We start from the raw sequence: 12,265 nt of genomic DNA, 5'->3' as shown, positions 1-12,265 counted from the left end.
AACAATTATTGAACAAACTATTTTCCTTGACGTCTGATTTCAAGTAATCCATCAATTTGTTCAGGTATATTTAATAACACGATAAGATGATTAAATATTCAATTTTTAATCATCTTATCGTGTCATACCTGCCCTTTGAGGGATGACTTAATTCAAGGTGGCCCACAACCAAAATTAGTTCGACAGCACAGCTGTACAATGGCTATAGTGCTGGCTAGATAGATGCATTTTGAGCTGAGGAATTGACCGATTTCTCCAAAACAAATTGATCAAATCGAAAATGCAAACTCATATAATTTCCTGATTTAAAAAAAAGAAACACAACAATAAAAAAACAGGCCTCCTGCACCGCGATGCCAAGCTGCATCTCTGGCTGGACAGAATTAGCATTCACCCCACTACGACTGCATGAACGATGGGTAACCCTGATGCGCAGGTCCAGTAAAAGGGCAATGATTTAAAAAAACAAAAACCAAAAAAAAATCAAATTGAACTTGTTAGTTTAAAATGGACCATCCCAGCCGGATGATCCGTTTAATTACTGTAAGTAGAAGTACAGTATTCACAAAAAAGTGAATGGTTAATATTTTGATTATTTTTACTTTATTTTACCTCAGTGATTTACAGAAGCTACAAAATCTGTGTGTTGGCAAATGAGCAAAGTCCTGCCATCACAGGACGCTAGCAGCTACTGGCCTCAAGACAGAGAGCAACACTAGTAGTGCGCCCAACCTTCCCGATTATCCGCGTCTCATTTTCATGAGCACTTCCCACTCCCTTCCACAGCAGTATAAGTAGGACAATTCTTCTGGCATTATCTATCTATTGATTTACTATTCCACTTGTCCTCGCGAGGGGTACGGGCGTGCTGGAGCCTATCCCAGCTGAATTTGGCCAGTAGGCAGCCTGAACTGGTTGCCACCCAATCGCAGGGCACACATTGTCAAACAACATTGGCACTCACAATCACACTTAGGGACAATTTTGAGTGTTCCATCAACCTGCCATTCATCTTTTTGGAATGTGGTAGGAAACCGGAGTACACGGAAAAAACCAACCCAGGCATGAGGAGAACATGCAAACTCCACACAAGGAGGCCTGAGTCGGAAACAAACCCTGCATCTCTCTCTCTCTCTCTCTCTCTCTATATATATATATATATACTTTCACGCCAATTTCCTAAATAAAATCTACACATTTACTCAGTTCCCCGAACCTAACCTCATGTTAATACAAAATCCAAGATAATTGTGTGTGTATGTGTATCTCTCTCTGTATATATATTTATACACACACACAAAATTATCATGGATTTTATTTTGTAGTAACATGAAGACTGAGTATATGTGTAGATGTTATTTAGGAAATGTATGTGCGTGAAAGTTGCCAGAAATATGAAAATTCTTCCGAAATTGTACTGGTAAGACTGTGTGTGTGTGTGTGTGTGCGCGCGTGTGTGTATGTCTGTGTGTGTGACAAAGTCTTGATGAGACAAGGACACTTGTAGGGGGGACAACAAACGCTTTTAATAAGAAAAAAAACTCATAACCCGGTAAAAACTAGTGAGTCTACAGTGACAGTGTATTGAGTTGAAAGCAGAGTATTATTATTCAGCAGCTATGAGCTCACCACACATCACTACTAAGTCTAGGAACAACATGGCTGCTGGCTGACATGGTGGCTTCCGGCAAGACGCGCAAGGTTATAGGCACTAGACTCTGGAACATGCAATATGGCGGCTGCTTACACTGGTCCCATTCGGTCTGACAAAGGCCAGCTAAGGGGCTTGTGGCCACCAAATGCCACAAACACAAAGGTGATCTTGGGTCGTCAGGTGACCCACAATTCAGCGGGAAGATTCCCAAGTGAGGTGCACTTTTCCAATGTCACCACATCCTAGCTGTCAGAAGAATGCCAAGATGCAAATGTAGGAATAATGCATGAGTGTATCCCTTCCAAACGGAAGATTGAGAACATTTTTGAATGTTTGGCTCGATTGACATCCTTCATGAGCAATTGGGATGCAATTTCTTTCACTTGTGGTACCATTGAGCGATACCGAAACAATCAGGGTAAAATCTGAGCTCCTCCACCGATGACACTCTCCAACATTTACTTGTCGCGTGGAAGGCTTCATTATGTGTCATGTGTCACATCAGTGCATGACATCCATGGCAACAGCATCCACGATCCACAAATTTCCCCATTAATGGACAAATAAAGGTTATCTTATCAGACATTTCCTTGATTTTCTTAAACATTCCAATTCAGAAGTGGACACTTAGACGAAACATCTTGCAAATTTGTCAAAACTGAAGAAGGGCACAGGCTACCATTATTTCCAAGAACTGAACTGTTTCTGTTTAGGATAAAACTCTCTTGTGCTGTGACCGATGACAACACATTCTGACAGGATATTACGACTACAACATGAGTGAAAAAAAGACAGGAAAACCTGTATTATTTATCTGTATCTTCACAAGATGGGAGGAAGACAAAACATTCCAAAAAAGCAGCAAAAAAAAGAACAACAACAAACAAACAAACAACCAGGAACCACTTTTATCATCCAAACGGTCTGTGAATCCTAAATTCTGGCTTGTCGAACCCCTGCCCCGCAACTACTAGCAAAACCTGCGATGTGTGCATGTTAAGTAATCAGTAGCTCTTCAACCAACCAAATGGGTTCAGAATGTTAAAGTTGTAGAAAATCCATTTACATATGGTGGTGAATGTAGTTTGCCGCTGCTCCCACCCCGCAAGAGGAGTTCGGCTTATTTGGCAAAACAGTAAGATGGATAAGATGGACCTCAACTCCCAAATCTTCCAGAGGCTGTTCCACAACATTCAAGACAAAGAGGAAACTCTAATCAGAACCAAGGTGAAGAAGAAGTTACGTGCGGTTCGCTTTGACGAAATGCGTGCTTCCTTGGGAAACACAACCAAAATGGAAGAACGACTCATGTGTAAATCGACTATCGGATGTCAGTTTGAATATCACTCCGGAAGATAACAGTACTTGTCAGCGCAAGTGTTCAAGTGTTTGAAATCAGGTGTCTGGACAAAGTGTAGAACTGTTGGCTACTAGATTGGGGCACTGGAAGAGATGAGAAAACGAACAAGGTCTTTGATGAAGCCATTCAACTGAAATAGGCAGTTTCAATCAGCAGTACAGTCACGTGCTCGGGAGTATCTGTCAATTACATTGAACTTTAAAGCTGTAAAGACGAAATCAACTTTCAAAAATACAAAATAAAATAAACAGATTATATTCTGCAAGCAACATTTTGTTGGAGACAATGTGCACTCAGCCGTTTGTTTTCAGTTTTAAACTGCCCCCCAATTCATCTACCCAAACGAGCGGGACACAACAGCTGCCTTTTGATTATGTACACGCACGCACGCACGCACAGAGAGACACACAGACACACAGACACACACACACACACAGACTTTAAATCTATGTTTTCCTTTTTTTTCCCCTAAAAAAATGACACCATCCATTCTCATCGTCAGTGCTAGCTTCGCGCTCATTCCATTGACAAAAAGTGAAGGGGTCGTTCCATGGAACAACAGTGCACAAAGATGAAGGAAGAGCCCTCACTGGTACCACCTCAGTCCACAACAAAGGCGGATTCCGCTTCCAAACGCACCCACTCATCAGCTGACTCTTTCACTGACGGCAGTCCGAGATTCGACTGTTTCCTCTCGGCTGGGACAGGGAACGGCAGATGGGGGTACCATGTCTCTTAGCTCCCTGCTCTCGTCCACCGCCTCCGAATCTGCCCGAAGCCGCGCCCTGCCTTCTGCCCCGGACACAAGACTGACACCGTCTTCTGTCCCTGTTCCTCCAGGGGGATTGGAGCAGATTGAGCTGGAAGGGATCGCAGTGCTGTTCGACTCCCCAGTTGTCTCTCTGCTTTCTGAGACGCGTCCTGCTTCAACTGGTATTTCGGTTATGGACCCCCCCTCCTGGCTGCGAGTGGAGGGTGTGGTGCTCAGGTCTTGAGGTTGCTCGCTCTGTTGAGCAGAGACCATGTTGGGTCTCATGCGGAGAGATAGTTGTTGGAGTGGGAGTTGTTGCGATTGCGGCCTGGGCATCTGTGGTTGAATCTGATGCAAATGTAGTTGCGCTCGGGCCGGCAGGGGCCTGGACTCTGCAAGAGAGTGTCTGGTTTGTGGTCTGCTTTCAATGTGAAGTTGGTGTTGCAAAGAGGGGCTCATCTTTGTCGAAAGTTGAGTCTGTGTGGGTGAACTGTATGAGAACTGAGTTTGGGCAGAGGTTCTGGACTGGTGTTGTCGATGGGGTTGGGTCGTGGTTCTGGGCTGTATTTGCGGGTCGGCTGAGTGATACGCCCTGATCTGAGTTTGGAGTTGATCAAGTGGTTGAGTCTCAAAGTGGGTTCTGGATTGGGTTTGAGACTGGAGCATTACTGAGGACTGGGGTTGTGGATGAGGATTCTTTGTCTGTGGGGGCTGGCCCTGCGAGGCTGATGGAGGTGAAGCATGCTGAACTGCAAGCTGAGTTTTGTGTTGGACTGATGGTGATGTTTTGTCGGGGTGAGGCCGAGGAGGGGAATGCCTGATGGCGGAGGACTGAGTAACTGGAACTTGAGACAGAGCTTGGCTTTGTCCTGGATATGAGGTCTGGAGTGCTTGCAGTGGGCAGGGTTGAGGCGAGGGGTGTGAAAGGGGAGGTGGTTTGAGGGCAGTGGACTGGGATTCAGTGTGTAGATCGGTTTTCGGTTGGGACTTGCAGGCGGGTCCAGATGCTGGATGAGGATGATGCAAAGGGGAGTGCTGTTGGTGGCGGTGGTGATGACGATGATGGTGATGATGGTGATGATGATGTTTGTGTGGCGAGCGCTCCTTCCTTTTGTGACTTTTGGACGGACTCGTGCTACTGCTACTGCTACTACTCCTTCCACCTTTTCCTCCTTTTTCATCAATGTCTTCGCTCACTTCCTCCTCTTGACTTTCTGCTGTTCCACTCTTCTCCTTGTGCTTCCTCCCTTTGTGCGATTTATGTCCGTGTGAGTGACTTTCTTGGGGAGCAGAAGGCGGCCTCTGGGATTGGGACTGGCTCCCCTCCAAAGGGGCAAGTTGGGTAGTTTGTGTGGATTCTTTCTGACTGGTCTCCCCCTCGGAGGGCGCCATCTTTCCAGGTTCGGTGGTGCTAGATCCTGGAGTCGGAACTTTCTCCCTCTCCTCAACTGTCTCTCTCGTCTTGCGTTTTTTGATTGGCAGGGCTGTTTCCTGGACAACAGGTTTGCTGGAAGACTCCTTTGTGGCTCTGCGCTTGGCCTCAGCGGCCATGATAGCGGCGGCGGCGTAGCTCCCTGCTGCTGACATACCAGAGGTTGATGCTGACGAGGAAGATGCCGTGGCAGATGTCGCTGCTGCTAAAGCCGAGGCTGGTTTCCTGCCACGTTTTTTGGGTGTAGTCTGCAGGGGAGCAGGAGGATCCTGTTCTGATTTCCTCTTCCTGCCTGCACGTGACTTGACTGACGGCAGGGCAGGAGCTGACACCTGAAAGGGAGTCACCACGCCCACAAGTAAGACTCTTTCTTTTCATTAACACATTCCAACACTAAGTTATGAATATTCTCGTATGATACGCAGCGTTCCTGAAAACGCCACACTTCGCACCTTTGAAGTGGTGGGTGTGGTCTCACCGGTGGACTCCGCCTTGCTGTATGGCATTTTGACCAACAGTTTTCCAGGAGACTTCTCAACCACGCGCTTCATAGCTACACCCTCCGTAACCTGACGTATCTTCCCACTGCCTAAATAAAGCGCACACACACGCCGTCACCAGGTTTGTGTTAGCTCCGTACGTACCAGTAGACATTGTACACTGCCACCATTTTGTACCTTTGGGCCTTCCACGGCCTCTACCAGAAGGTTTGACCACTTTTAGTGTCTTGGGAGGTTTCTTCTCCCGGCGGGAGGGGCTTCCGCGTCCTGTCACGGTGAAGTCGAAATCGTTGGGGTCAGTCGTGGTGTCACCGACCTTCTGGAAGTAAGCGATGAGCTCCACCTTGGACCGGAAAGCCTTTCCCTCCGAGCTTTGCCGCAAAAATAAAAGCTCCTAGCTTAGGTCCGCAACAACAGGATGGGTGTACCATGTTTGTAGTGCATCTTACTTGATCAGGTAGACGTCAAACTTCCCTGCAGAGCGTCCGGACTTCCTCTGCTTGAGCTTGCGGGTCCAGCCGACAGGCAGCGAGGGGTCGTTGTACAGCGGTCCGCGATCTCGGATGATGGAGCGTCGCTGCCTGGGAGATCCTGCAGACTCGCTCCCGGTTGCTGCTTGCGAGGGCCCCGCCATCGGCTCTGATTGCTACCAGGGAGCCACGACAATAAACGTACTTCACAACCATGTTCCATAATCAAAATGATGACGCCTTTGGCGTGGCCTTAACTCACCGAGATCTCCACCCCTGATGAGGGCAAGGGCTCCTGAGATATGGCCACCTGTTCAACATGGCGCCGTTCCTTGCGAGCCTTCTTAGTCTTACTGTGTGGCCGTTCTCTCTCCTCCTGGCCCTCTGTGGCCTCCTTTCTGTGGAAGACAGATGACATTGCACAAATAGATGAATTAGTGAGATGCAGCATAATCACTGACAAGAACAGTCATGAATTACTATCTACACCCCTTCCTTTTCCTTCTCTTTCAAGTGCATCTTCAAGATATCGAAAACATGACAATTACATTAAATATGGTGGGACCTCTAAATTCCAATGCGCCTTGTACAATTCAGCATTTCAGAAGATTGTTCAGGAAAAAAGAACCAAGTTACATCAAAGTTCAGTTCAAAACAGTGTCATGCATGAGACATCATCAAATAATACACACAAGAAGGGACATAACATTCAAAACATTGAGACCACAGCATCACCATACTCCGTGTAACCCATTTTTCAAACTGAACAACATTGTTGTTTTTACTCCTACTTTTATCTCCTACTTTTACATGATACTTGAATTTTATGAAACACTTCATGAGTGAAAAGTTATCGTACGTTGCTAGATTATTAAATTATTGTTATCTGATTGACATGGAACTTCACACAAGAGAATCCACGCACTGTAATCCTTCCGCTCTTTAAGGCGGTCAGAGTCTGCATGCTACAGGAAGTCATCTTAAACACACGCTTGCTTACCTGCGCGGAACTTCTAAACCGTTTTTTTTTATTCCTCCCCCCTTTTTCGGAGTCTCTGTTTATTTTGACTGCAAGTGAAACGAAGAGCAAATGTACTTGTCTCTGATGGCCCCCCTGCGTTTGTATCATTCAAAGCAGGAGTGTGACAATACTAAACACATTCAAAAGTCGCTATCTGTTCCAGGATGCTGTTCCAACTTTGCAAACATCTGCTTTTAGTTTAGAAAACGATGAGTGAAGCAGTAGCGGAACCAGTTTCAGAACACTCAGTGAGTACATCAGTCCCTCTTCAGCGATATTGCTTAGTTGTTGTTTAGTTAGTTGTTGTCATTAAACAATACCAAATAAAGAGCAAATAGCAAAAAAAATTGTTTCGGAATACAATTCAATACAAAATTTAATTTTATGCAATTATTACTTTTATTAGAATATAAGATAAGATAAGATATCCTTTATTTGTCCCACACTGGGGAAATTTACAAAGTCAATCATCGCTAGAATTGTCAATTTTAAAAATATTCAACGGTAACAGCCCTAATTTATTGGATATTGACCCACAACTGGTAGTACTACAGTAGGCCACAACTGTCTTCCTCACCACTAGAAGTCAACCGTAACTGCTTTAAATGCAATGTAGTGTAAATGTAAAAAACATGCTCACACAGCTTCCAGACAATTAGTACATAGAGCACTTCTAAGTATCTTCAACAAAATATTCTCCAACAGTTTTGTCTTCAAAAGCGGCTTCAACAATTAAACAATAAACATTTTTAAAATCCTTGACTAAACCAACCATCCCACAGGTACAGACAACAGGTAAATAAAGTTGGCCATCTGCTCGTGTTTTCTTTTACAATAAGTGATTTTTAAAATAGAACTGAAAGGTTCCAATTACATTCCCTTTGACTACTATTGTGAACTTATATCTTAAGCGAGTGAGAAAAAAAGTGCGTGTGTGTGTTTATTGAGAGTCATCAATGACATTTTGTGTTTTTAGCACTGTTACTTCGATTACAGCGTAACTGTCACACAAGTGTAAAAAGAAGTTGAGCACTGTTCACGGAAACAAATCTAAACAAATGTAGTATAGTGACAATCTGAAACTCTTGTTGGTAACTAGAAAGTAATTGTTGTAACTGACTGCAACACCATCTCTCACATGCACACTCCACTTGTTTCCTGCTTCTCGGCCAATCAACATCAGCCACTCTCATCCATATATAATCTTCCTATTTAACAGCAAAAGACATTTGGAGTACTTGTCACATAAATTCAAAACATTCCAATTTTTTGAAGCTCGCTGAACTGAGCTCTACACTGCGGTGACATCACGAAGTGGCAGCTTGAACTCTGAGGTTGTTTGTGTGACTTTAAGTGTGTTTGAGGTTGAATTCTGACTTGCATTACATCATAGGGGTTCAACAATAGTGTTGTGTTTTTGGGGGAGCCCCTTTTACTGAGCCCAGCACCGCTGGCAGGAGGTGGGGGAAGATGGTTTGAGGTGAGGATGACAAAGATGAAGCTGAAGCAGAAGTCATAAGAGGTGAGCTGGTGAGGACAATAGGCCACACACAAGAGGTAAAAAGTCACTCACTTTTAGCAGCTTGACATATTCACCCTAAACTGTGATCATGTCTCTACGAGGTTTAAGTGGTGACAACAAGAGGCGCATGTGACGCCTGGCTCAGCAGCACTTGGGCTAAGGATGCTGACCGGAAGGCTTATGGGCATGTAACGGCAAATACACAGGTTCATAAATACCCATTCACTACCATTGAAAACACTGAGTCTTGAGCAAATTACTAGCAAATAGCCTGCAAGACACCTGCGTGCTAATACCATTGAGTGCCCGAGGCTGGAAGGCGGCAGGCGGGCTTGGCATCGCCATCCCGCGGGCCAACCTCCAAGCGTGCACGAACGTCTGCTCAACTCGGGTCCGGGGTGTACTCGGTGGAGTGGCGCGGAAAACGGGTTGAGCAAACTGACGAGTCCTAACGGGAGGTAAAGTAGAGACTAAGCTGGAAGTTGGTGACGTATTGCAGTTAAGCTCGCACCGCCGAGAAAGGCCGGTGTAAAATGAACGCACTTCGAAGTGATATAAAAAAGACGACAAAAAGATGGCGGAGGCGGCCAACTCAGCAACGCTTTACCAGATTATGAAATATATTTTTTAAAGCAGCTTACGTACATTCTCTCCTCTTCGCTCTCCACGGCAGCCATTTTTATTTAAATAAATAATGTTATATTTAAAAAAAAAACTCAAAATCTCTCTTCTGCACCCCGCCCCCTCCAACTCCCTTTCCGAAACCGTCACTTCGTAAACATCGCGAGATGTCAACGTGAACACTGAAATGTCGAGTGGCGAAGGCGTGCTGAGATCTCGCGAGATGTTCAGCCAGCTAGCGTCTGACTGAGACGATGACTACTTTCACTTGCGTATATGGAAAAACGATCTCATAAAACTAAAAATAAAAACATAATAATGATGATATAAATAATGATGATGATTTTAATACTAGTACTTATATAATAATAATAATAATGAAAATAATAATAATAATAATTAATACATCAAAACATTTTCTAATCATTTTATCCTCCCATGGGACGTGCTGGAGCCTATCCCAGCTCTCTTTGGGCAGGAGGCGGGTTACATCCTGAACTGGTTGCAAGCCAATCGCAGGACATATATTATATTATATTATATTATATCTATATATAGGGCGGCCCGGTAGCCCAGTGGTTAGCACGTCGGCTTCACAGTGCAGAGGTACCGGGTTCGATTCCAGCTCCGGCCTCCCTGTGTGGAGTTTGCATGTTCTCCCCGGGCCTGCGTGGGTTTTCTCCAGGTGCTCCGGTTTCCTCCCACATTCCAAAAATGTGCATGGCAGGCTGATTGAACACTCTAAATCAGTGGTCACCAACATGGTGCCCGCGGGCACCAGGTAGCCCGTGAAGACCACTTGAGTAGCCCGCCAGTGCCTGGACATTGTGATTTGCTAGTAGAAATTATGATTTAAAAATGCAAACATTGGCAGTACTGTGAGACATTTTGAAACACGATCAAAGTCTGACAATTTAAATCATCAAGTATTAAAAATAACACATCCTCATATTATTGAAGGTATTTTGGACAAATATGTTATTTCAGACGTGTATCAATTTGGTAGCCCTTCACACAATCGGTACACATGAAGTTGCTCTCACCCTCAAAAATGTTGGTGACACCTGCTCTAAATTGTCCCTAGGTGTGAGTGTGAGTGCGAATGGTTGTTCGTCTCTGTGTGCCCTGCGATTGGCTGGCAACCGATTCAGGGTGTCCCCCGCCTACTGCCCGGAGACAGCTGGGATAGGCTCCAGTACCCCCCGCGACCCTCCGGGCGGCTCATCAGCTAGTTCCTGCGGAAGGCTGGTAAGGTGGGCCTTCGGCCCACAAAAGTGTTGTTGCTTAGTTCAACTTTTTGTTCATCTTCATTGCTTATCGCGAAAATAAAGAGATGTTTAGCTCTACTAAATAACTAACAATTTCATTGCAATGCTTGTGGGTAGACAACATTTTTTCGCTAAGATGCCCGCCCGATCGTAGTGAGCCACTGCCTGAGCGGCGCAGTGGCGGCGCGCAGCGGCGTGGTGAAGTAGGTACGTTTTGAAAAGGGACAGACGGAAGGACAGAACGCGTGCGGGACGACGCGTCTACTAATATATTATATTAGTAGACGGACAACCATTCGCGCTCACACTCACACCTAGGAACAATTTAGAGTGTTTCATTAACCTGCCCACCATGTTTTGGAATGTGGGAAGAAACCGGACTACCCGGAGAAAACCCGCGCAGCCACGAGGAGAACACGCAAAGGCCATACAGGATACAGGAAGTCTGGAGCCGGAATCGAATCATGCACCACTCCACTGTGAGGCCAGCGTGTCACCCAATTATTATTGTTGTGATTATGATCAAGATGATGATTATTGTTATTACTGATTGTCATAAAACAATAGCAGCAAAGTATGCTAAAAACCTGATGGAATAAGCGAATTGCAGCTCTTATCTGCGCGTGTGTTAATCTGGTCAAAAAAATGTGGCTCCCAAACGAGCGGTCAATTAAACATTGTAATGTTTGTATGCTTTGCACCTTAGTGTAAAGCATAGAGGTTTGCCGGCATTGTTTAAAAGGCTTCTAGCCTTAAGTGACAAAACGACAGCTGCCTTTTTGTGCCATGTTTAAGTGCTCGTATGGAATTTATAGCCTTGAACATTGGCCTAAAAAACATTGCAAAGCTCCAACAAGTTCACCAAAGATGGAAAGAGGAAATGCAGTTGTAAACCTCTGTTCATTCTTCACAATTTCTCCAGAAAAAGAAAGATCTTTTTGGGGGGGATGGGAATGACTTGTTCAGTTAGGTATCTCCTTCATAACTCATCCTGGGGTTCCTTCATTAATGAATGAATGAGTTTTATGTTTCCATGTTGTGTTATCAAAGTCATACGTTTTAGAAATCATCTTTTGATAAAAATCTTTGACTCAGCGCCGGTTTTAAAATACTAGTTTTGAACTGTTAAATTATTTGAGTTGAAATGCAAATATAATAACATCTGTTTGAAATATGGGCAGCACGGTGGACGACTAGTGAGCACGCCTGCCTCACAGTCCAGAGGTCCCAGCATCGTCTCGAGGCTTCGGCATTCCTGTGTGAAGTTTGAATGTTTTCGCCTGTCACGTCGCGTGTCCGCCAGCAGGTGGCGGGTTTTCTCCTCCACCATCGGCACACCTGCCCGTAATTTCGGGCTGATTACCCCCCTTTATTTAGAGACTCCGGCAGTCATCTCACTGCCGGAGAATTCCTCGCCGAGCCATTATTCGCTCTCGTTCTCTATTTGCGCTACTGCTATTTGCCTCGTTGCATACTTGCCTTACGACCTATACTTGTTGCCCACTTATTTCGACTTTCTATATTTCGTATTTTTCTACTATTACCACCAGCGCGATTATCTCCTCGCGTTTGCTTTAGCCGCGAGCGTTTTCTGTTTGTTTCCTGATCCTTATTTGATCAGCGTTTTCTGTTAATTTCCTGATCCTTATTTGATCAGCGTTTTCTG

General features: G+C 45.0%; 1 protein-coding gene across 1 annotated transcript; it reads right to left on the bottom strand.

Moving 5' to 3' along the window:
- Positions 1-1,501: 1,501 nt before the first annotated feature.
- mecp2 (methyl CpG binding protein 2) lies at positions 1,502-9,516 on the bottom strand. Its single transcript, XM_052058723.1, has 6 exons — positions 9,356-9,516; positions 6,430-6,565; positions 6,147-6,343; positions 5,875-6,068; positions 5,650-5,786; positions 1,502-5,529 (listed from the first exon to the last, which is right to left on the bottom strand). The coding sequence occupies exons 1-6, from the start codon at positions 9,385-9,387 to the stop codon at positions 3,661-3,663; spliced, it is 2,565 nt and encodes an 854-aa protein (XP_051914683.1). The 5' UTR covers positions 9,388-9,516; the 3' UTR covers positions 1,502-3,660.
- Between the last annotated feature and the right edge of the window lie 2,749 nt (positions 9,517-12,265).

Source organism: Hippocampus zosterae, chromosome 2 (assembly GCF_025434085.1).
Source record: "Hippocampus zosterae strain Florida chromosome 2, ASM2543408v3, whole genome shotgun sequence".
NCBI lineage: Eukaryota > Metazoa > Chordata > Actinopteri > Syngnathiformes > Syngnathidae > Hippocampus > Hippocampus zosterae.
Note: the sequence above shows the minus strand (reverse complement) of the source record. Positions and strands in the feature narration are given on the sequence as shown.